General features: G+C 39.4%; 3 protein-coding genes across 10 annotated transcripts in view; 2 read left to right on the top strand and 1 right to left on the bottom strand.

Moving 5' to 3' along the window:
• Positions 1-20,314, top strand: part of LOC131683786 (calcitonin gene-related peptide type 1 receptor) — a 282,470-nt gene that overhangs the window by 201,145 nt on the left and 61,011 nt on the right. The window lies entirely within an intron of this gene.
• On the top strand, positions 14,549-17,284 carry LOC131683785 (uncharacterized). Its single transcript, XM_058966079.1, has 4 exons — positions 14,549-14,642; positions 14,762-15,080; positions 15,138-15,334; positions 15,486-17,284. Exons 1-4 carry the CDS (start codon positions 14,630-14,632, stop codon positions 16,370-16,372), a joined length of 1,416 nt encoding a protein of 471 aa, XP_058822062.1. The 5' UTR covers positions 14,549-14,629; the 3' UTR covers positions 16,373-17,284.
• LOC131679449 (uncharacterized) lies at positions 17,882-20,016 on the bottom strand. The gene is made up of 6 exons (XM_058960178.1): positions 19,905-20,016; positions 19,587-19,767; positions 19,274-19,531; positions 18,580-18,918; positions 18,006-18,526; positions 17,882-17,887 (listed from the first exon to the last, which is right to left on the bottom strand). The coding sequence occupies exons 1-6, from the start codon at positions 19,938-19,940 to the stop codon at positions 17,882-17,884; spliced, it is 1,341 nt and encodes a 446-aa protein (XP_058816161.1). The 5' UTR covers positions 19,941-20,016.

Here is a 20,314-nt window from a genome sequence, read left to right as displayed (position 1 = left end):
ATTTTTTCTGCTTATTCGAAGTTCCATTCTTGCAGGACTCGAATGAATGATCCAACAACCGTGTTCTGAAAATGGCTTTTCCGGAGGAATAAAATCAGAAGTCATTGGTGACAATTAAGTTTTCTGACGCGTAGTAGCGATAGCGTCACATAATTTAATTTCTGAGGTTATTTTTCAACCTTCAGTCTGGAGAAAATGTAACTACGGTCTATATACTTTTTATTCGACGTTTCGGTCCGATCACGAAATCTGTTTTGCTGTTTTATTAATTGCTTCGCCAACTCACAAAATAATATATAGATGGTAATTATTGTTGCTTCTGCTGAACTCTTTTCGATGGTAGAATTGAAAAATACCCTGTTCAATATAATAACAGCATAAAAAATAAACGCAAATCGCCTCCTAAAAAATTAGGGTTCAATTCCTCGTAACACTGGATGACAGATCGCTCCACTAATTGTGACTGAACTAATTTCAAGTGCTAAGAAAATTATCATTTGTTTTGTGCTACTCATCGTTTCCCAGTCAAGATTGATGATGCCATTTTCCCCATGGGATGGGCCCGTGCCCCTGAATTGCCATGATTAATTTTAGTACGACACTGTATAAATAGTGAAGAGGTTTTATTTTATCTTCCGGCGAAACGACCGACTGATCTGCCCGGTCCGCTATCGCATCTACATTTGCCGCAGACTGGCCCGGTATCGTCGGCTCGTGGTAATTCGATATAATCATCGTAATAGCATTGCGGTGACGACATCTATTAGCTGCCGTTCAAATTATTATTGATGCTTATAAAACCACCCATCCATCGTTGTCCCAACTAGAGGCAAATGAGGTTCGCAGTTTGGGTGCAAGATAAACTGGCAATGCTAACAAACTGACGATCGAGTGCGTCATCTTGTGCGCCCCCTCTCGACCTGTGTTGCGCGGAGTCAACGGTAATCGCTTTGGGTCAGAATCAGCCGGTAAATTGCCACTTGCAGCTTGTGATGTGACGGGGAAATGTGACTGGCACAAATGACTTTCAATTTGATGCAGATCGGACCTGTTGTCAAGGATCGAGGCAGGGCAAAGCTTTAACAGCTGGTAACACTCTTTGCTATTCGAATTTTGCAACTATAAAGGAACGTTCAAATTCCTTCCCACAAATCATTTCATTCTTAGCAATGTGGTTGAATAAGTTCCAATCATTCCATTATCAGCCGCGACTGGTTGGCACTTATAAGTAGCAGCGGCTGCACCTATTCACACATTTGTCAGTATTAGGATAGGTTACAAGGACAACGAAAACGGTAAGAGGATTTAAATGAATGCTTTGCTGGGATGATTTAAGTTAGCTTCCCATATGAGACGTCGATGTTAGCAATAATTTTGTCGCCAGTCTTCCCATTAAAGTGTGTAAGAGCACTGTGTGCTAACAACATCTGTTTAAAGTATTGCGAGGGTCAAAATTGAAGCAATCAATTCGAAGCTTTCGCGCGTTTTAAAATAATACTGTTTCTTAGGAACTAGGTCAAATTATTAATACCACTTTACTCCTATGCTTTATGCTTTGACTGGTATTTTTCTTGACAAAATTTATTTTCTGATTGGATTCGACAACGAGGTTAGTTAAAATAAAAAGTCGTAATTAAATATTTGTTAGTTTTTTGTACATAGCAGCGTAGCAGAGCGAAAAGTTCTCATCTTTTTATCCATCGTTTCAACACCTACTCTTGCTTGTTACAGAAGTGTTTTTTTTTGTTTGAACTCAACAGTTGTACAGTTATTTGGAACTTTTATTTCCGGAAAGGATTGTTGTTTGTCTGCAAAAAAATCTCTACAATTCAGTATCCGTCTACAACGAGCTTACAAGAAAACGCCAAATAGTGACCTAGTTAAAATACACAAAACCAAATGCTCCATACATCGTTTATCGCTTAGCGTTAACATGGGTCGTTCTGCACAGTGCACAGTGGTTCAGAATGTGATTTTAGTCGGAAGTTTAACGTTTTACTGTAATTGAATAACATGCACTTATAATATGTTTGGAAAAGTGATAACAAGGCCGTTCTTCTTCGATTAAATTGTAGCTGAACTGGTTTAAATTTTAGCAAGATCTAAAATTGACAGCAAGCATTTAACAAGATCTAAACATTTTACTGGTTCGAGTTAATGCCTTGAATGAAACTGTAGAACAACACATTTTGTAAAAATGTACTGAAGACATGTAAGTTCTGCCTTTCACACTTTCTTTACCACGAAAACTTCAAAAGTAAGCTTTAGTTTGTTTCTTAAAAACGGTTTTATTCATATAACTTTACTAGCTTTTACTTTACACTAAAATAGCCTTTGGACAACTCCATAATCATTTTAGGGGGAATAATTTGTTCTAGTGCACCACCAACTTTTGTGTGTGTTTATTTTGTGTGTTTATACAATCCATCTTCCACTGCCCGGCAGTGCTTTTATGGAAGAAACTTGTCTGCATCTATTTATTAATAAATTTTGTACTATCCATAGATGTACACATGTTTAGCCCTGGAAATGAAAGGCGATAGCTCTACTGTACAACCAACGACCCATTTCAAGAATGCCTGGTCATACACGTACATTCTGAAGCCGTCTTCATATACAATAAGCCCCACACGAATATATCCACGTATCAATTGGATATGTGCAATATATTCGCACTTCCAGAAGGAAAAATATTATTTTTGATCCTGACACGTATTTACAATAAAGTAAATTATATAAACATTGAAATACAGCACAAAATGATCTCACCAGCGCACAGTGGCGGCTCTTCAAACAAAAGTCGGACAAAACCTCAAATGTTACCTAATTTGGCTGAAAATCACAATTTAAGCTAATTTTGAGGTGCTGAGCTCATTTTTGATGTCAAAAGTCGTAAAATATTAAATGCATTTTTCCATACAGTGTCATTGAACCTTTCTTATAACTATGATCCCGTTTTCATGATAGATTTTCCGTTGCTGTTCACCAATGTCAGCAATCTCATAAAAAATGAAAAACACTACTTTAAATCCATTGTATAATGTGTTGGTTTACTGTAGATTGTCTAACTATTTTACACAAAACACCATGCGTCTCCATATCAGCAACAAAGCTTCAAAATCGCCGTAAATCTTTTTGCGCACCTAGGCGCAGAACGAGACCATGATATTCGAAAAGTAGAGGTAATTTCACATAGAATGTATACTATGTGACCGTTCCGAAATGATTCCGAAATTTGTACAGAATACATTGGTGAAAAAAGTATTTTGGATCTGACCACCTTAAACATATTTAAACTAAAAAGTCATAGTTCTAAGCAAATTTACCAAATGTATTTTACTCATTAACAAAGTTCTTTCGTTCCTCTGCACAATGAAACTAGTTGTGCTAAAATCGGACCAAAATCAAAAGAGCAACATGCATTTGAAGTGAACAGAGCAATGGTGGTTTCGGAAATGAAAATCATTCAAAAATCCGGACTAAGGTACGTTTAAACTCGTGTTAAAAATCGTGTTCTTATCCAATGATCATAAAATTTTGAATATATGTCATTCAATACATGAGAAATTTAGGAAAAATATAAAATATCAATATTTCAAAAATAAATTTTTGAGGTTTTGGCCAGCCTCCGGCCACTGTGCAGCGTGTTGCTCTGAATTTCAAGAATTCTCCTCCATCCACAATCAGAGAAATCGTTGCACCAACCATCCAAGTTCAGATGGCGCTGTGGATGCTAAGTAGGCGTATTTTTTGGTGGCTTGATTCGCGCGAATATATTAGTATGTGACGATAACATCACTACGTCAAGCTACACTATACTCGCAATATTTTTGCCTACTAACCCATAACACAAAAGGAGAAACGACCTACTGAGCGATAAACTTCGATTTCCTGTTAAATATACTATATGTCACTGCAAAATTTTAAAAACTATTGGACGAATACAAAATTACTTTCGAGTGATTTGGCAGTGCTGCCAATTTCTCCATTTCAAAGTTAGGAGAGCTTTTGCACCAAAATTGTTACTTTTTCAAAAATCATCTTTGTTTAGGGCAGTATAGTAAATACTATTTCTGCTCTATGAAATATCACTATACCTGACCCGTATCTTGCGGTTAGCCATATTGACCCCCACCACGGGTCGCTGAAATGTTTATCTGCTTCATATAAAATAAGTAAGGATAAGCCATAAAATAACTCAGTATAGTAGTGCCACATACAAATTTATTGTTTGAAAGTCGAACTAGAATAGAAAGCCAAAGTTAACTCCAAAGAGGCGCATAAATGTGACTCTAAGAAAAGCACCAGAAAACCATAATAAATGGAGAGATGAATAAACCACGATCATAAACAAGACATGGCCTTTAAATTTTAAAAAGCGAAGATTATTCCGAACCTTTTTCGCTCGTTTTGATAGGTGTAGTCATGTGCAGTAAAGCAGGGCACCTCCTTACAGCTGTAGCAAAGATCGTGGAGTAAAGTAGATCAACGAGAAGTAGGGTGACCATATCAAGCGAGGAAAAAACCAGGACAGTTCGAAGGGAACTACTTCCATCCATCACCTCATAATCGATTGTGCCTTCTCCTCGGATTTTCGACAGCTAAAATGTTCTAGGTTCTGATAGGCAGAGCTACGGCAGTGAAACATTTCTGGGATCAGGCAGGCATAGCTCAGCCAAAAAGTCTTTCATGAGAACTCGATCACCGAGCTCTTTTCTTCAGATTTGCACACACACACACGAAATCATCTGTGCAGGACAGACGAGGAGTTATCAGAACTAAACACATGCCATTGAAATAAGCCAGAAACGTAAACGGTTGCAAGTAGCTCCCTACGCTATTTCTGATTTAAAAGAAAGTACCTGGCAATCTCCCATGATAATCATTATGTCTCGATCTGAAATTTAGGATCGAAACAGCTGCAAAAACTACAATTGATTACAAATTTCTCCATTCTATCATTTGTTATATGAAAAACAGCGGATCGGTTGGTGTAAATAATATCAGTTTAGTTACCGCTCAGGTTAGTCACCGTTCAGCATCCAGGCGTGAAGCCATGTTAATCGTGGATTAGGTACTGTTTCCATTGACTCTGAATTGGTTCCTCAATCTCCAGCTAGAGAGAGAGAGAGCACTTAGGGCTGATTTCTTCACCCTTGCTTAACTTTTAAACCAGGTTCACCAGTGCAATGGAATGTGGCAACCCTAACAAGGAGGAGTTCTGCAATAGGCCCCACCACTTCTGCACTAAATTGAATCTCTGGTTGAAATGTCACATGAGATTTTTGGTTTGATAGGGAGCGTGGGAAATACCTTGTTTCATCTCATATTTTCAAGACCAGGAGCTATTTGCTTCGGCTTTGTGTCAGACACTATGCTATATTTCACCCTGTGTCAGAGCTTTTTCGAGCTGGTGTAAGAGAGAAATTTAAGCCTATTCAAGAAATCTCATCTGCCTATAGTTCTTAGGAGCAATAAAAGATGTCCTCACATGGAGATCATCTTGCTGAACCAAGCTTTCCTATTGAGTTGTCGTAATGCGTGACAAAGCATTATTTACTATTTCTGAAAAGGAGTACTTAGAGCGTCGAGTAAGAGAACGCTTCATATTCATCAAGCTCTGTTTATAAGCTGGCGTGATCCTTGTTTATGTGAACTCTCCCCCAAAATAGTCATACCAAGCATTATTGAACGCAAAGCATTCCCACCGTTTAAAATCTTCGCTCACTAGAACAAGGTGTCCTTTAAACCTTGTGCTTGGGTAACAAATGAGAAATTCGAATCGGAAACTACACCATCGATTTCAACTTTGTGTGCGGTCATGTATGTAGCGGTGGCAGTGCTTAGAAATCGAAGCACTGAATAGAAGCAGGTTCATTCTCTCAAACACTCACGAGTGTATGCCACTACTCTCAAATCCACCCATCGTATGTAGTCTTTATTCGGTTGTTTTTTACCTTCGTGAATGTGTACATATGATGAATATTAATTCCTTTGAAGCCATCTGCTGTGCAATGCTACGCAGGCGCTATTGAGTCGTGAAGCAACATCATTCACAGAAATTTTTGCTAGTTAGAGAGGCCCACTATTCAGTTCAGCTCTGTCCCATTTTCATGAGATTGCGATGATCTAGCAGAAAACATCCATCAGATTGTTATTCACAAGGGCGCATTTCGCAAGTGATTTTATCCATGATTTTGAACCTGTATGTATAACTTTACTTGGGTAAAATCTGGTAATTTTGGGTTACTGATTACAAATGAAGTCTCAATTGTTGTAGTTGTAGTAGGGGAGGGGAGAGAGAGGACTTAAAGTGTGCTCGTCAAAAATATAAATGCTTTTGAGACTTTTTCTGGCGATTCAGAATGCTACGATGTTCAGTCAATTTACATATTTTAAAGTAACATTTATGCAATATGTTCATTAACTTTCATTGCAAACACTTTCAAATTGAGTAAGTGACCGTGAATCTCCGTGAGCTTTTTGAAAACAAAATTGTTTCATGGTGTACATCATAACTGAACAATATCTACTGAACCAATCGGACGGTTTCAGTGTTATTACAGTGCATATCTGGAACTTTGACAATTTTTGAATTAAACTGGATCCAGTTTGAAATGTTCGCTTTGTCCATGAAATGGCTCGGTCTTTCATCCATTTGGTTCCCGAGATTCGTCTTGCTTTCCATAATTCTCTCCATCTTTTACGCTATGTAGATCATTTGCGTACTAGAGCCATTTGGCCCCTGACTCTTCTCGGATATTACCAAGCAGTAAGTTATCGCAAGGTATTTAGTTCCGGTTTCTGAGAGCCGTTTAGCTCCCGTTTTCGTGAGCTATTTAGCTCTGGTCTTAGCGATCCATTTAGCTCCAGACACCATGAGACATTTACCTCCGGTTTCCGTGAGCTATTTAGTTCCCAGTTTTGTCGCGATCTACTCTGATAGTCCCCGGTGGTAAACTCGCCTTATTCCGACTGAGAGCTGCTCGGTTACAGAATTTCTCCCAAAACTGATACCCGTTTCCTTGAGCCATTTATATCCCAAGCGGTGAAGCTACCCTACTCCGACTGAGAGTTGCCCGGCGGCGTAATTTCTCTCAGAACCGACGTCCGTTTCGTGAGCCAATTAACTCCGAGTTTTGTCACGATACTCTCCGCTTCGTCGCGATCTGCTCAATATAGTCCTCGGCGGTAGAACTAGCCTCCACAACGAGCGTACCATTAGGTGTCGAGGTCTGTCGCCAATTTTCACTACAAGGAAATATTCTTAGAAGATAACTTTTGCAAAAGAAATTTAGTGTATTTTATTTTAAAATATTAGGCACATTGTTCCCAAACCCCCTCCCCACTTCTACGCCACTGGATTAATCCAAAAAAAATAATGTAAACTTCCAAATTTGCTGATTTGGATAAAAAACTGTCTGCGCCTGAAACGGAAAGGAGGCAGTTCTAACGGTTTTGGCTCCGAAATGGAAATGGAAGAAGTACGGGAGTAGGGAACATTTGTGACTCAATTCTGTTTCATCTTGACCCACTGTACACATCGGTCTGCCAGTTGCTATACTAATTCTTACCATATTCTAAGGGGTGGTAATCCTTCTGAATAAAACACTGAAACTTTTATGTGCTGGTGCATTTTTTAAAGTTTCAGGTAGGATGAATGTTTGGTACGCTCTAACTTTTTAACTGTTTATCATACCACTGCACTGGAATAAACGTAGAAAGTTTCCATGCAGGCAGAAATTTCAGCGAAACTATGTAGCAAAGCTTATGTTTAGGTAGTAGGGATAACCATTCGTCATATCTTTGTCCTGATCAAACGACACAACACATTATTACTGCTCGCTTTTTTCCTATCAGGCATGTGCTACATAATAGATGTTGTAAGTGGTTTTAAGAAAAAAAAAAAAAAACATTATCACAGTGCATCAATGTGAAATTTATTTTTGGAGGTAATTTGATACCCGAATATATCGGGATATTGAAAATGAACTGAGAAAAAGTAATTCAAACTTGGGTAATTGTTTGTTGGGGAAATAATAATTTATGTTTGTTCACAATTGCAACAGTTTAAGTATAGTGTTTGCAACAAAAGTGTAGAAGCGAACTAACTTATAGCACTTTGATTAACCAATAGCTCCTATGAATACAACCAGTACAAGATATGAATCATTTACAGCTCATTAGACTATGGCACGCTCCTACACTGAAAGTGACACATGAATTGATGTACTGCCTTAATCGCCGTACATTACCTTCATTCGTACGGCTGGTAAGTTCATTCGGCGGGATGCTCGCCTAGTCCGGTAGCATAAAACAAGCTATCACGCAGCGCAGCTACTTCCCATAGCATATCTTCTTACATCTCCCCATTGCACCATAATCAAATCACAAGGCAATTATTTTCTGCATGAGCTTTATGACGCACGAATTTGCTTCGGACTGAACTGGTTTTCGTCGGCAAAAAGTGTCTGCTGTATGGCGATACCGATTTCTCGGAATGCCTTTGATGCCCTTTAGCCATCAACCGTGCGAGCATTTTGATTAGGTTCAGCGCGCCCGACCGGATGGAAAGGAGTTTTTTTTTGCGTTGAGAGGCAGAAAAAGCTTTGCGGTTCATTTTGCATATCGGTCAAGCAAGTTAATTAAAACATGTTTCGATGGAAACCCTTGATGTTATCTGCTAGTACGGGTTATGTTAGAGAGCGTTTCAGCAGCGTTCGGACCAATTGATATGACCACCGGTGGGCAATAACGCGCGCGCGCTCAATACATGCTGCCGCCGGTTTATGTCAATCAATAAATTATTGCAAATTGGCATCAACCTTTTTCGTGTACTGTTCTGTTAGTAGACTAGCTCAATTGGAATAAAAATGGCTTTCCGTACGGTTTATGACGAATAGTTTTCAAAGCGGTTCGCCGGCAAAGTTGTAATTCAAGAGGTTCACGTATCGGAAGCTAGTAAATAGGTGTAGAATCGTTCAATTAATTGCGCCAATACTGGTTACTAATTGCTTCTGTTGCACTTGGTTTCATTTGACTGAAATTGTGCTTGAATGCGAAACCGTCACATATCAGTGAGTGAGCGTGAGTTATTGTAGCGGTTGTTCTTGTATTGAATTGAATGCGTCAGGAACTTTCTTGAAAAACGTATTATAATATTGGAGTTGTAAATATATTGACTCACTATCTGTGGCTTGATGCCATTCTAAAATTTAAAGGCTTCAAAGGAGTTCAATGTATATTTCTATTTTGAACGTTGAATTCAAAGAAAAAAATTATTTAAGCTACCACACTTAGTCTAATAGTTAGCATTATTAGCTAACTAATGTAGCAAGTTAAACTCGCTTACAAAATCTTTTCTTTTTCTGTTAGTTTACAATGCTTGCGAATCAAAAAACTTACCACATGAAAACCGCGTGAAAAGTGACAGTTTAAATTTATTTCTCATAAGAATGGAGGAATAATAAAATGTTTTCTCTAATCAATGGGTTTTGATACCCGTCAAAACAAAATTAAACTTAATGCTACGTCGCACAACTTCTGACCCTACCCTCTCCCTCAACACGCTTTGTCACAAATTTAGTATACCCCCGGTCTCCCAAAATGCTACGTCATTTATGCATAGCCCGTTATCACGTTTCTCCGAGTAGAAAATCCGATAGTAATTAAACATGAACATGAGTCACATTACACCACGAGTCAAATTCTAATGTGAGCTCAAGAATAAAATATCACCATAACGCGCATCTAAATTACGAAATTTGTGACAAAGATCCTGAAATCATCATGAACATAAATTTCACTACTCGTGATTAAAATATCGAAAATTGTGACTATGATGTTGAAATCGTGAACACAAATCACTCTACTTGTGACTAAAATATCACGATAATGTGAAAAGAAATTATGAGAATCGTGACAGAGATCCTGAAATCATGAAACATATAAAAATACGTGACCATGGTCCTGAAAACATGAACACAAATTTTGCTACTTGTGACTAAAATATCACGTGAATAGAAATCACGGAAATCGTGAATAAGATCCTGAAATCATGAACATGAACAGTCGTACAACTCTGACAGAAAAATCTAATACGAAACTAGTTATTGAAATATCACGATAATGTGAATATAAATTATGAATGTCGTGACTAAAGCTCTGACATTGTTAACATAAATTGTGCTACTCTGCCCGAATAATACGATAGATAACTCGTGAATAAAATATCACCGTAACGTGATGAGGAATTGGGGAAATCGCTATTAAGCTCCTGAAATCATGAACATCGTTTTAATTGATATACTACTAACCTGTAATCCCCAAAGTAGGTTTATTATCCATAATTTCAGGAACTTGGTCACGATTTTCGTAAATCGTTCAGTTTGCAAAATCGTGATTTTTGGTTCATGAATTTATGAAGGTGCTGGGTCATTAGGCCGAAAGCCGGTAGGCCGAATGTCGTTCGGCCGAATGCCGTTAGGCCGACTGCCATTAAGTCGAAAGGGTCATTAGGCCGAACGGGTTATTAGGCCGAACGGGTCATTAGGCCGAATGGGTCATTAGGCCTTAAATTTTATGACGAGATGTTTTGAGGCGCTTGCTAACATTAAAACTGATAACGAGTATGCGTCGTTGTGTCAGAGAGACCTTATGACGCACTAATCGGAAACAATTTGGGTTGAAACTGTAATTTTTTCGAATGTTATGACACACACTCAATTTTTGATCTTGTGACATACGGCTTGTGCATCTTAATGTTCCGGATGATACATGCAATGCTAATGAATACGTATTGGTATCCGCAATCAGCAAGTTAAAAAAAATGTTTCTAAATAAAATACATATAAATAAATCCATCACAACCGATGCTAAGGAATATACAGCACTCTCCAAAGAAGAGCAAAGCACCTCCGAATATCGAAGTAGTAACAATTATTCTCTGTAACGATGCTTTTAATCAAATGACATTCAGCACAATGGTACATACGGTCCATTCGGCCCTACTGCCCCATTCGGCCTAATGACCCGTTCGGCCTAACGAACCATTCGGCCTAATGACCCATTCGGCCTACTGCCCCATTGGACCTACTGACCCGTTTGGCCTAACGACCCATTCGGCCTAGTGACCCGTTCGGCCTTATGATCCATTCGGCCTAATGACCCATTCGGCTTAATGACCCATTCGGCCTAATGACCCATTCGGACTAAAGACCCATTCGGCCTAATGACCCATTCGGCCTAATGACCCATTCGGCCTAATGACCCATTCGGCCTAATGACCCATTCGGCCTAATGACCCATTCGGCCTAATGACCCATTCGGCCTAATGACCCATTCGGCCTAATGACCCATTCGGCCTAATGACCCATTCGGCCTAATGACCCATTCGGCCTAATGACCCATTCGGCCTAATGACCCATTCGGCCTAATGACCCATTCGGCCTAATGACCCATTCGACCTAATGACCCATTCGACCTAATGACCCATTCGGCCTAATGACCCATTCGGCCTAATGACCCATTCGGCCTAATGACCCATTCGGCCTAATGACCCATTCGGCTTAATGACCCATTCGGCCTAATGACCCATTCGGCCTAATGACCCATTCGGCCTAATGACCCATTCGGCCTAATGACCCATTCGGCCTAATGACCCATTCGGCCTAATGACCCATTCGGCCTAATGACCCATTCGGCCTAATGAGCCATTCGGCCTAATGACCCATTCGGCCTAATGACCCATTCGGCCTAATGACCCATTCGGCCTAATGACCCATTCGGCCTAATGACCCATTCGGCCTAATGACCCATTCGGCCTAATGACCCATTCGGCCTAATGACCCATTCGGCCTAATGACCCATTCAGCCTAATGACCCATTCGGCCTAATGACCCATTCGGCCTAATGACCCATTCGGCCTAATGACCCATTCGGCCTAATGACCCATTCGGCCTAATGACCCATTCGGCCTAATGACCCATTCGGCCTAATGACCCATTCGGCCTAATGACCCATTCGGCCTAATGACCCATTCGGCCTAATGACCCATTCGGCCTAATGACCCATTCGGCCTAATGACCCATTCGGCCTAATGACCCATTCGGCCTAATGACCCATTCGGCCTAATGACCCATTCGGCCTAATGACCCATTCGGCCTAATGACCCATTCGGCCTAATGACCCATTCGGCCTAATGACCCATTCGGCCTAATGACCCATTCGGCCTAATGACCCATTCGGCCTAATGACCCATTCGGCCTAATGACCCATTCGGCCTAATGACCCATTCGGCCTAATGACCCATTCGGCCTAATGACCCATTCGGCCTAATGACCCATTCGGCCTAATGACCCATTCGGCCTAATGATCCATTCGGCCTAATGACCCATTCGGCCTAATGACCCATTCGGCCTAATGACTCATTCGGCCTAATGACCCATTCGGCCGAATCGCGTTCGGCCTAATGACCCATTCGGCCTGATGACATTCGGCTTTATGACCCATTCGGCCTAATGGCGTTCCGCTTGCAGCATTCGGCCTAACGGCTTTTGGCCTAATGGCCCGACACCCACATTCATTACAAATTTGATTGACTGGTATGTTTTTTTTCCAAAATATGCAATTTACTGTAAAAATTCGCTACGGTTCCTCCCACGTAGCAATTCTAGTTTTATAGCACACTACAAGTGCATTCTATGTTTGAAGAAGGCCCTCAAGAGTGCCATAAAACTTTAATTGTTACTAGGGCTGTATAGGATCATTTCAATAAGTACATAAAAGTTTTAATGTAGAATACATTTAAGGTTTCAATATAGGGGTCCCGTTTCAAAATATCGGCTGCGGTGCCGCGTCAGATTTTGAACGTTAATAACTTTTATCATACTTAACAGAATGATTTGATTTTTAGGCAAATTTGTTGCAAATATGTTCCTCTATGCTGTATTAAAATTTGAAGTATGTATAACATGTACTAATAACAAAAAAAATGTGTTTTGAAAAATCTTTCGAAAACGACTCGGAAAAGTGAAAATTTTCAGCCCATCCCGCACAGAGCCGTCGTTATGGTAGACCAACCGAACAATAAAATAATGAAAAGTTTATATATAGATCCACTACATGTTTGTTCGTATGGTTATTCGCATTGGGTTGCTTGACGAGAGCACTTGGTGGGGGAAAGACTGCATATTCCTTTGGTTAGGCCATTAGAAGCCGGACGGAAAGGAAAGGCTCATGCACGGCACGAGAACGAGCGAGAAAGCGATAGTAGTGCATATTAGCGCGATTATATAAATATCTGTCGGTCGGTTTTTCTCATCATTCGTATTCGTTCAAGCACTAGCAAGCAGCCAGTCCATCGAAGAAAAGCAGTGGGCGATGACGACGGCGGAAAAAGTGCCCCAGCTACTGGTGACTCATCGCAACCCGATCAGGAACTGTCGCCCTGCAAGAATTTCGCCCCAACTAAAGGGCAACAGAGTAGGCTATCGTTCCAGCGTCTGGGTCGTGAGATTGTGCAGGACTGCAAAGTCGAGCTACGCTTACAAAGCTCAGTCGTAATGATGCCCCGAGAAGACAACGATGCCTACTTGGTCGGTTTGTTCGAGAATGCAAAATAGTGCTTTCTAGCTCACCGTGTCCGCGGGGAGTGCGTCTGAATTATGCTCCCGCAATAAAACAATAAACGGTTCTTTACAGAACCAATTAATTGTGTTCTGATAAGAGTTAAACTGAAATTTACATTTTATGGTGTATAACAAATAATTTTCAGAAAGCAATATAAGAAATACGATGTGTGGAAAGAAAGAAAGAGAATTTAAATTATCCTCTCTCGCTCGTTTTCGTGCACTGCTTTTCCATTCCTTTCTGCTGCTACTACCATCATAACTAAAACGAATGTGCGTGTTCCCCCACCATCTCATGACCAGTGTTGCCACAATTGCATGTCGCTATTACAATTTGAATTATTTTATTGATCCTCTCTAGTATTGATAAAATATAGAACGTGCAAAGTACACTAGTCGCATGCTTTTATTCGAACTTTTTGGCAGCCTCCGTTGATTAACTGCATAAATCGATTTGTTTGTGCAGCTCCTTGCTAGTAGCAAACTAAATAGCCTTTATCAGCGCTAACAAATAACACGAAAGAATTTAAATTTGTGAAAATCTTTTCCTTCCTTCTTTTCAAATCTGCAACATTCTTTGAAAATATTGTTTGAATGTTGTTATTGAAAAACTGAACATGCAAGTTTGTTAGCACTGGCCACTAGATTTTGAAGGCGATGGAAAGACAGAATATTCGTTTTGGTTATGCTAGTATTGGTAGCCAAACGGAAAGGAATGGCACGAAAACGAGCGATAGTAGTGCTTTCTCGTGTGTTCATATATGAATATTGGTCGTTCGGTTTTTCTCATCATTCGTATTCGTTCAAGCACTAGCAAGCAGCCAGTCCACCGAAGGAAAGCAGTTGGCAATTGACGTATCCAACAGAAACGTATGCGCTCATGGTGACAAGAATTGGAACTGCATGATGGTGGGTCATTTGACAAATTCGATACGTTTTTTTCCAATACAGCCACATTTTAATTCGATTGCGATTTGAAAAGATTTATATCTGTTACAACTATGAACGAAACAGGTAAAAAAATCGATAATCTTTAAGAAAAACTAGATCCGGCTAGTGAAACAGTCACACGCGATTAAATTTTTAGAAGGTAAAATACGAATCGATTTTGAAGGTTATGTTATTTATTTCAGATCTAGAACCGGTCGCAGAAGATATCGTCATTCGACTTGAGGATGTGCTGGAGTATGTTGGTGATTCTGTTAGACCGATAAGGGAAGGCCTAGCGGTGTTAAGTGCTAACCATATTGTATGCATAGGTTACACCAGCAGATCTGGTATGTATATCCATGCCAAAGGATATGTTTTACAAAGCTCTCATCCTGGAGGGATCCCACACGAAGTGTCACTCAAAATTTGTCAAAATCACCAGTTTTGGGACCTGAATTGCTCTTGTAAGGCTGGTACAAGACGGTGTAAACATATCGTGGCGTGTTTGTTGCGAATCAACCAGTAAGAGAAAATAATATTTTGTTAATTATCCAACTCAAAAACTTTTTACTATTTCAGATGCAACAGACTCGAAAAAATTTCCTGCACGGATTCTGCCCAGGCTTGGGGATATTCAAAAATTGAAAAAACAAGTCTTTGGGGTGCAAAACTGATTCAAGACTTATGTTGTGTGAGGCAACGTAAACCCAACATTTGCGTTGACGTTGGAACGAAGGAGCAACTACTTTCAGAATCTTTTCGAAAGATTATCGCTGGTAACATTCCTCATCATACTGCCGTGATACTCATAACTGCCTTATATGCTATTGATTGCTTATGCAAATGGGACTCTAATGCGTGTCACGGCAGTATAGTTGCTCCTTAAAAATTGTTTCTTGATTTTACTTGATGCTTTATGTTTTACAGTATCATCTCAATCCGCAATTGCTAAGCATATGGTTGGACGTCACGAAAACATTATTCAATTTCGTACTGGTATAAGCTCTATTGCTCATGTACATACGGACATTTATTGTACAGAGCAGGAATTGCAGTCTGTTCTTTTCAGTGGAAATGATGTGACAGAACTTGCTAAAACTCACTTCATTGATCATTCACACCAGGTTTTCTACGAAAAATTTGTATGTGTTACGCAGCAGCAGGTATGTCAGATTGCTAAGGAAACATGCGCTCAAAATAATAAGGCTTGGAAAATACAGCGATCTAGGCGTATTACTGCAAGTTCATGCTACGGTCTGTTCACCTACTCCAAAAATCCAAAACCTAACTGGGAGAAAAAAATATACCAATATTTAAAACCCAGTAACTTCCAAACCAAAAGTACGCGCTATGGGAAGCAAACTGAGGAGACGGCTTTCTTGTGTTATGCACAAAAAAGGAATCCTGCCATTAAAAAAACTGGTTTTGTTATTAAATACGAGGACCCATGGATCGGAGGTAGTCCAGATGGTTTGGACACCATGGCACGAATTGTCCTGGAGATAAAATGTCCTGCTGCAGGAGAAGAACATGATTTGCACTGGATAATGGCAAACTGCTCATCCACACAGCGATACGTGAAGATTGATGGAGATGCAAAATATTACTTAAATAGGAAACACTCATATTATGCACAATGTCAGGTTAATATGCATATTTTAAACTGTGAAACAACTGATTTCATTGTTTATTCGAAACAAGAGAACGATTTTATTGTCATAGAGGTCGGTTACGATAAAACCTTCGCAGAAGAACTGCTGCATGTCCTGAAAAAAATTTATTTTTCAGAAATTTTGCCAAAACTGTGTAGATAATTTGTTGTATCTCCAAAAAGTTAACAATAAACCGATTTTACCCTACAATTAGACTAATAAGACTAAACCATAAAGTCCTCTGATATATCAAGAAGTCGTTAAAAGATAAACACGAATAATAAAGCAATACAGGAAGACAGTACAGCTTTGAAGACGCAAACCGTATAAACTTGCTCCGGTATTTCTTATATATCTAGATAAACATGTGAAAAGGGCCTAAGCGCAAATGAGAGCCCCTGTGTTTACTTTCTCTTTCGATAATAATGACGTCATCACAAAACTTCCCAACATTGTTTCAATAAATATCGAAGGCCTCTGATGTCTAGCATATTATGCTAAGAATTAAGGAGCAAACGTAAAAGCGACCGATTTATTGACGGAAGATAAAGTAAAGAAAGAGTTATGCTCCTTTCACGTGTTTGTCTAGATATGGTGGGAGGTTCTGTATTATCAGCTGAAGAGCACCATAGTCATAGGAAATTCTTTCGGACATTTTCCGGAATAACTCCCGGATTCATTGGCAACGATGATTATAAAGTTTAACGACGCTAAGCATTTCGGCGGCCCATTTCGGAAGATTTTTATTATTCAGCATCAACTCAAGTAGTGCATATAATTCATACAGGAAACAGCATATACTACCACGATACACATAACAGTCCTGTTTGCCATGGCTTTACTATCAAGGTGGAACTATTATATGTAACTCGGAAGTATAGTTGATATAGCAAAAGAACTCAGTAAGATGATTAGTATGTTTTTATTCGGTTACATCAAATATCTGTTAAATGTATTATTGCGGAACAGAAAAAAATATATGAATTGCTCAAAACTTATCGTCTCGTAATATCGGCGCTGATATATTAACGATCCCGCAGACAACATTCATTATTTCATCAACGTGTTTCAATGTACTGGCATCTAAATTTCGTTGCAATACACCAAATATTTTAATACGAGATATTGCGCGTTCTACGTGGATCCTCGCTTTTGCTATTGACTCGTTCAGCAATGCATCTTCTTCAGAATATCGCTCACTGTGCATTATTGGAGGTATGTGTAGGCGAATTCCGTTTTCTAAGCATTCTGATTCAATAGCAAATCCCTTGTCGACCATTATTTCATCCTGGTATCTCGTCAACTTTTCCATAAATTTCTCGTTGTTGAAAATATATTTATCAGAAGCTTTTCCCGAATACGCTCGACTGCAAAAACTTATTAATCCAGCGGGCGTAACGCCGATAAGAAATTTTGCCGTTCGCTTGTGCTTGTAATTAGAATAGCAAGCTATTCTACAATTCAAACAGTTAGGGCAGCCAATGCCCACTTCGGTGCAGTCGAGTACACATCGAACATTACCAAATTTTTGTTTGAAACAATGTGGCATATTTCTACGAATTTCCTCCATTGTCGGCCAGTAAATCATAGGACTAAATACTTCTGATAAGATTTGGATAGTGTATGAAAAATAATATGATGCTGTAGTTGGTGAAATCCTGAAAAGTGCAGCTAACGCTGCAAATGATACATTTTGCTTCAGCTTAGACAGTGTGAGAATTATTTGGTCAGTGGTGTGCATTTTATACTTGTTCTTATACACATTGTCCTCTAGATTCTTAACTGTCGTACATACGATTTCCAATATGCACATTGATGGCATACCCGTCCACACGTTCAAATCCTTGTCCGTGACTAAAAGATCACTAAGAATAATTTTCCTTTTTTGCTGCAGTTCCCGAATAGTGCGGTCGATATCGATCTGTTCTGCAGTATTTGTGCAGTCAGTCACGTTATTGTTTTGATCGATTCTTTCAGTGGTTTCGTAGAAAGGAAGTTCTGACAAAAACGACACCTTTTCCTCACATCCTTCGTTATTGTATGTATCTGTAGGAAAATCCCGACAAATATCTTCCTTTGTTGCTGCGCTATCATCGTTAGATTTGTTGCTCATGGTTTGTGCTGTAATAACGGGATTCACTTCCTCGTCGGATATACTATCGAGGGCGCGATAAGGACAGGTAGGTTTTGGATTCCGAAAACTTCTGAATGCTCGCAAATATGGATTATTACTACTTCGTGCTGATTGAGTTTTCTCCAGTAGTGTTGAAGGTAAATTGCGGCAAGGCACAGCACCATTCTTCAATAAATTTCGTCCTATAAATATATAGATTGCCTTATTTCATACATACAATATCACAAGGCTATACCTGATACATAATCACTTTGATGAAAGTGTTGGCTGCAAATGAAGGAATTCTGAGTCGGTTTGTGTACTGATTTGATGGCATGTCTCCAGGCCTCCGCTATTGTCTTATTCTCTGGAAATTTGTGCAAGAATATCCCTTTCGAACTTTTTATAGAACATCCTGGCACAAAACAACATCGATTGCTTCTTGGTTTCAAGTCTTCCTTGCAATAACTGTGATCTGTCAGATATGCTTGAGTCGGCAAATCCCTCACTTTCCTTCGATCCATATATGGCATTTTAATCATCCTCACGATGTTCTGGGAGGGAATAGCGTTCATTTTCAAATATCGAGAACGAACTGAGGAAGATATAATTTAGAGACTAATATTAATGATTGGGTTTGCCAATTTGAGTGAGAGGAAACATGAAACTATAAATAAAACTAGAAAATTAAAATTGAAATTTGTTCGTAGTCCCGAATGATCTAAAAAGTTTCCCACGTTTAATTACTCATGTTGTCTTTGTGATTGTATTGGCTGGAAACCATTAATATAAAGCTTTACTACCTTAATGGGAGTACACCATACCGTAACAGGGCTTTTCCTTCACCCATTAATGCATGAAATGTACGTTACTACTGTGTTACTAAGTGGGTACATTCCACTAAACAACACTTATATCGCGACAAGTGTTTCGACTACCAATTGGTTTACCTGTTACGTAATCTGTTGTTGCGAAATGCCTCCGACAAATATACAGGGGAAGGTTAGTTGCTTCCTCAGTTGTGATTCCCAGTAGCTCTGACCATTTTCCGAACGACGCCGTTTTTCTCTGAGGAAACTTTTCCATATTTCCTATGCGTTTCGAATGACAACCTATTATACAACATCCGGATTGTATCCTTATCTTTATGGAAGTGGGTGGTAGTTTCAAAAATGGCATCGCAGATGCTTTCAGCTTTTTTCTCGAATCTGTATTGAAATATTATTTAATATATATTTTTTTGTGTAGGTTATTTAGATTTACTTTCGACAAAATCATCGGTTTTGAAATGCCTTTCGCAAATGAATTCACCTCCATAACCTGTTACATTTAGCAGGTTTTGCCATCGTTTAAATACTTTGCTGCTGGCACGTGGTACCCGAAGTAATTTATAGCCAGTTGTGTAACATTTCGGCACAATACAGCGCTGGTTGGATCTAAAATCCTTAGATAAAAACAAAATTAACGAATAAGATATTTTCTTGGAAGGACACGAAGAAGCTTTTGTGTTTCTTTGCAAATTCGATTTTCACTTTGCAAAAAAATGTATTTAGAAGGACAGAAACTATATGTATTACATACCACTTTGTGAGGAATCGATTTTTTTACCCCAATCATAGCGTTTAAACCAAATAAATCTGCTTATTCAGGAAAAAAAATGAATTTTAATAAATTTTTAAAAAATACACACTTCTTTTGACGTTTGTTTTGATTTTGCTCACCATCGCGATAGCAGCGCTCATGCGGTCGTTTTTGCGTGGATTTTACAATAGCGACGGACGGAAAAAGTGCCCCAGCTACTGGTGACTCATCGGAACTGTCGCCCTGCAAGAATTTCGCCCCAACTAAAGGGCAACAGAGTAGGCTATCGTTCCAGCGTCTGGGTCGTGAGATTGTGCAGGACTGCAAAGTCGAGCTACGCTTACAAAGCTCAGTCGTAATGATGCCCCGAGAAGACAACGATGCCTACTTGGTCGGTTTGTTCGAGAATG

This window comes from Topomyia yanbarensis, chromosome 2 (genome assembly GCF_030247195.1).
Source record: "Topomyia yanbarensis strain Yona2022 chromosome 2, ASM3024719v1, whole genome shotgun sequence".
Lineage (NCBI taxonomy): Eukaryota > Metazoa > Arthropoda > Insecta > Diptera > Culicidae > Topomyia > Topomyia yanbarensis.
Note: the sequence above shows the minus strand (reverse complement) of the source record. Positions and strands in the feature narration are given on the sequence as shown.

Bases quoted from the DNA above. Each gene is read 5' to 3' on its own strand.
- LOC131679449 (XM_058960178.1), bottom strand. From the start codon at position 19,940: ATGATTGGGGTAAAAAAATCGATTCCTCACAAAGTG. The intron at 19,532-19,586 runs GTAAATCTAAAT...ATTTCAATACAG, and splicing joins AACCGATGATTTTGTCGAAA to ATTCGAGAAAAAAGCTGAAA. The intron at 18,527-18,579 runs GTATAGCCTTGT...ATATATTTATAG, and splicing joins TCAAAGTGATTATGTATCAG to GACGAAATTTATTGAAGAAT.
- LOC131683785 (XM_058966079.1), top strand. The intron at 15,081-15,137 runs GTAAGAGAAAAT...TTACTATTTCAG, and splicing joins TGTTTGTTGCGAATCAACCA to ATGCAACAGACTCGAAAAAA. The intron at 15,335-15,485 runs GTAACATTCCTC...TATGTTTTACAG, and splicing joins TTTTCGAAAGATTATCGCTG to TATCATCTCAATCCGCAATT.